At 38.8% G+C, this 4,982-nt stretch overlaps 1 protein-coding gene across 3 annotated transcripts; it reads right to left on the bottom strand.

Annotated features, from left to right (window-relative positions):
- Positions 1 to 967: 967 nt before the first annotated feature.
- On the bottom strand, positions 968 to 4,502 carry LOC112093861. Of its 3 annotated transcripts, none has more exons than XR_002903248.1 (5): positions 4,418 to 4,502; positions 4,157 to 4,263; positions 3,564 to 4,071; positions 2,191 to 2,418; positions 968 to 2,102 (listed from the first exon to the last, which is right to left on the bottom strand). XR_002903248.1 is itself a non-coding variant. In XM_024173251.1 (3 exons), the coding sequence occupies exon 3, from the start codon at positions 1,995 to 1,997 to the stop codon at positions 1,212 to 1,214; it is 786 nt and encodes a 261-aa protein (XP_024029019.1). In that variant the 5' UTR covers positions 1,998 to 2,102; positions 2,191 to 2,418; positions 2,741 to 3,553; the 3' UTR covers positions 968 to 1,211. The 3 variants fall into 3 exon arrangements, 1 of the variants encoding a protein (XP_024029019.1); XR_002903249.1 differs by having other exon boundaries at positions 3,564 to 4,053; XM_024173251.1 differs by lacking the exons at positions 3,564 to 4,071; positions 4,157 to 4,263; positions 4,418 to 4,502 and adding an exon at positions 2,741 to 3,553.
- Positions 4,503 to 4,982: the final 480 nt, after the last annotated feature.

Raw genomic sequence — 4,982 nt, 5'->3', positions numbered from 1 at the left:
TCGGCATTCTCAAGCGGAGGAACACATAAAGCGTGCGTCTCATCGAGGGGACCAACACAATTCTGTGAAAAGAGAAAATATTATTATTACACACAATATCTTTCAAGAATATAATGTTAAGCTAAAACTGAAAATAAAATTTTGAGACTTACATCAAACCATAATCTATACTTGCTCTTACTTACCTCAATGAATGGATCAATAGAATTAAAGTCCGAAGACTGAATAAAATCATGCCGTAGACGATATATGGCATTCAACACTATCATGAAATACTTTGACATTGTAACTCTCGAGTGCTGCCATTGATGTTGTGTCTCCCTGTTACTTTTTCTTTGACATACAATTGTCAGGAATATAATCAATTACTCATCAACGCTCATATTTCTAGTGTTTCTCAGTAAATTCTTCTATTCGACTAACCAACTCAGTCGCTTAAAGCAACCGCTCCTCATCCTAATCTTATTGTATATGACGAGTTCGTGCCCATTTAGCAAGTCACTAAGACGTTGCGTACCTGTGTAATAGCTATTATTTCTAGGTGTTAGAAGCGACGCGGTACAAAATACTGCAACTACAACAACACTAAAGGTGTAATCATCCTCAGTCATAATCATCTGGCCTATTATTTCCTGCATGGTCCGCCACTCCACATTTTGCCTGTCACTAATATATATGATATATATACCAATATGCAATATGAATACAACATCGTGATTAGTGAGAGTAACACTAACACGCAAAGGCTTCAGAGCAACTGCAAATGTTCAATCCAAAGAGATCACGTTACCATAAGAATATTAACTCGTTATAAAGAATGTAGTAATTAGAATGCGACGCAAATAAACTATAACTGCAAATGTTTAAACAAAGGGGAGTAAGTTACCTGCAGAAGAGTAACACATTCTTACACAAATCCATAAAATATAAAATGAAGAAACATCTCATTAAAAACCGAATTCATGGTTCAAATTAAGTAATTGAAGTGAAGGCTCAGAGCATCAAATTAAGACCTATTACATAGAGTCGATGTCTTAAATCAATCATACAATCCAACATAAAAAACACTCACAAGACATCGTAGTACAGCTGAGCCGGTCTTAAATAAATGATAACTACAGGTTGGAAAACTTTAAAAAAGGTCTCCATAAAAGAAATGAGAAAAGAAATGACTCAACATTGTGGGGAATGTTGGAATCACTAAGTCGCGGTTACACAACATTGTCACTCCCTTTCCCACCAAATTGCCTTGGAAAGTTGGGAAATTGACTACCCATGTAATATTGTGGGGAATGTTGGAAGTTAGGAGCGGGCTGTTGGAAATTTGGAGTAGGTTGCTGGAAAGTTGGTGGTTGTGGGTTAAAATTTGGGCCTCGTTGGGGGAAAGGTGCATGCTGATGTGGGAAGTTTTGCTGTGGAGGCATAAAATAGGCTTGGGAACCCATAAATGGAGCTGCGGGGTTCATAAAGAAGGAAAATTGTGGCTGTAAGGAGGGACTTGGCTGATTGGCCAAGGACTTCAACGTTTTCAAAGCGTACACAAGCCTTTGACTTTCATTCAAGCATAAGAACAGGGCCTGACAGTTTGGGTTCCAATTTAAGTACTCAACGAAACAGACAATCTGTTCATCATCAAGCGACATCTCACCAATAATTTGTTGACACTGCTTGAAAGTTGTATTCGGTGTTGCAACAGGCTGACTAGCACCTGAACTTGTGCCTCGACTATTCTGTCGACTTTTAAGTGTAGTAGCTATACTTTTCAAAACCGATTTTGCTTCTGGATCAATCAGTCTTCCGCCACTTTTGCTTGGTCGCTTCAAAATTGGCCGCGAGGAAGAGGCAATGTTCAATGGGCGACCTGAGGAGTTTAGGGGCCCCCTCATTGTTCTAAGAAAGCTTTCCTCACCATCTAGAGATTGCGAGGTGCCGCCAACTATGTAACCTTCCCCCACTTGTGGCTGAGAGGTGTCATATTCCTCTTCATTCTCCTCCATGTCAGTTTCGAAGGCACCACATGCACGCCTACTTGCAAACGCTTCGTAATAGAGCTCATAATTTTTCAGGGGGTCTTTCCGTGCACGCTTTGCCCACTTGTGTGTCTGTTGAACACGTAAAATAAATGATGTACATCTAACTTGTTTTCCTCTAAAACGTTGAAATGATGGGGTAAATAAGAAAAGTACTGACCTTGCAGAAGTCATTCCAATATTCGTCAGTGCAAGTAGGGAAATTCTTCACGGGATCCCATCCTAGGCCAGTATTTGTGCGAAGGGCGAGTTCCGCATTGAATTTCTTTTTCAATCTTTCCTTGGCCTCTTTAACTCAGCTTGGAGGAATAGGGGAGGAAAACAGTGGGGATAAATCGTTCGCCCATTGTTCCCAATCTGCCGCTTCTGGTTGACGTCCGTTGTTGTTCTTATTATATTCAGCAAGGCGCGTCAGCAATACATATTTTTGTTTTTCAGACCATCAAGACCACCAATCACGACAACAAAGCGACATATGCGACGGCAAAGAAGAATAGAGGAGTAAGGAAAGACATCAATTCATTGGCTCATAATTGCGTATAAAAGCATCATTTCAATTTCGGAGCATTATCCTTATGGTATGGCAGTTATGCTACCAAGCCACATACTAACAGGTAAGGGATTAAACAGCCGAGGTCTTAATGAAATTACAAAGGATCACACATGACACTCAATCCAACATAATCCGAGAACAGATGAATGCTACTGACTTTGGTTCTTTCACCGAGTGTTGGATCCTTCTACTAGCCCTCACTTCTGCATTTTTGTTTAGGTTATCGAGATTATCAATCGCTCTTTTTAGTGGGGAGGAATAGTGCATGAATGGCGGTTCTCAGACTGCCTTTATACCAAAAGGATAGCGCTACAACGAAACTCATATGCCAACAAAATATCATCACTGCCAATAATCTGGCCAATAAGAACAAACAACACATCTTCTCTTGAAAGTATTAGGTGTAGTATGTATATGGAAACAGGAAGGAAAAATGTAATCAAAAAGCGGATATGAGCATTAATGCACCAAATATTGAAAACGCGGTACCAAAAACAGTTATGAGTGCAAACCTATCACAGGGGATTCAAGCTGCTAACAATCACTAAATTTGTGTTACTAAATTTACTAACCGAAGTACGAAGCACTGGCAAATCACATTAGGTTCTTGTTACTGTATTTCCGAAATTTCTCATGACAAACAGTTTCTTTTCATGAAAAACAGGGTAAACTTCAACCTATAAGCAAAATAGTGTCCATCCGAATAATTACTCAACTACATCAAACAAAACTATTGTGCATGTTCATCTTAGTAAACAATTGCATAAGTTCAACAGGCTGATTTATTACTAATAACTGATTTTTAGGAACAAATTGCTCTCTCTATACAGTCCACTTAAAATAGACAATATTTTATACATGTTGATGATGACCAAAAGGCTGGCTAAAAGTCGAAGTGGAGAGGACAAAAGAACATAGGCATAGGGTTTCAACAGTACTAAAATATCAAATGGAAAAACAAAGAGGGTCAAGAAATTTACCGAGTTCGATCCGGTGGATGAACGTGTGTGCTCCTCCGACAAAAACCCCAAACGTGATGTGGACGTAATACCACAATTTCTCCACTGCCGCCAGCGACCGTGGCAAAATCTCCACTGATTACGGCGGTGCAGGGGTTCAGATCGCCGGTTGCGGATACATCTACCCAGAACAACGGCCAGCGGAGGACGTCGAGAACTGCTAGTTGCAGCTATTTTCTCCATTTTGGGCAAACCGAAGAACATAGAGAAAAGGGTTCCTCGCTCATACAGAAACAGATCTGTGAAGGAGGTTCACCACGCGAGGAAAAAAATGTTCCTCTCGAATATTTGCAAATCTCTCCTGTGGATGATGGGAATCGACAGGGGGCAGTTGAATTCCATTCTCGGCCATTAAACTCAAATTGGGAGTTGAGTCACAATTTCAATTTCACCCACCGAACGCTGATTTGGGCCGTGGCTGTAACTTGAGTTGGGGTTATTCAAGTGGAGTCTACGAAGTGAACACACCCTATATTTAAACAGCAGAAAGCAATGGACAAATGTATAACAACGCAACCACGATCGAAATAAAAATGAAAAGCAAAAAAACTTACATTAGAAGAAACTGATTGATTCAGAACATCCATGATTTTGAATCCGACAGAACCAAATGCTTGAAGTTTTCGCCAGGCGCGCTCTCTCTCGGACGAGGATGAAATGGCTTTTAGAAATGAAAAGAAAGACGAAATGTGTTTGAAGATCAGAACAAAAAAAAAGACAAATTAGGGCTTTTTTTTGGAACAGAAAGGTCGAGGAGCTCTCTGTAGATTAAAGGCAACAACGTTTGAAATGAAAGCAAAGAGAAGAAAACTTACATTGCAAGGCAAACACGATGGGTTAGAGATCCAAGCTCTGGAGCAGAATCAAATCCTCAGAAGCAGCACGCTCTCTCTCTCTGACTAAAATGTATCTGAAAAAATGGGTTTCTCACGAAAAAAATCAAAAGGGGTTTCAAATACAGAACCCTCTAACTCAAACTCTCTATAAAGACAAAATGGCGGGTTTTTCAAGAAAAGATCAAGGTGCTCTTTTTTTTTTTTTTTTACCTCGTTTAATTCATAAATTCAAATTAAAATGTGATTTTATGTAAAAAAAAAAAGCACGCTCTCTCTCTCTGACTAAAATGTATCTGAAAAAATGGGTTTCTCACGAAAAAAATCAAAAGGGGTTTCAAATACAGAACCCTCTAACTCAAACTCTCTATAAAGACAAAATGGCGGGTTTTTCAAGAAAAGATCAAGGTGCTCTTTTTTTTTTTTTTTACCTCGTTTAATTCATAAATTCGAATTAAAATGTGATTTTATGTAAAAAAAAAATTTATTATAATAAAAAAATTAATTATAATTTTTTATGATAAATTTTAACTGTAATAAAATTAAA

This window comes from Morus notabilis, unplaced genomic scaffold (genome assembly GCF_000414095.1).
Source record: "Morus notabilis unplaced genomic scaffold, ASM41409v2 Scaffold159, whole genome shotgun sequence".
In the NCBI taxonomy this organism is placed as follows: domain Eukaryota; kingdom Viridiplantae; phylum Streptophyta; class Magnoliopsida; order Rosales; family Moraceae; genus Morus; species Morus notabilis.
The sequence above is the reverse complement of the archived record's forward strand: the minus strand, read 5'-3'. Positions and strand labels throughout refer to the sequence as shown.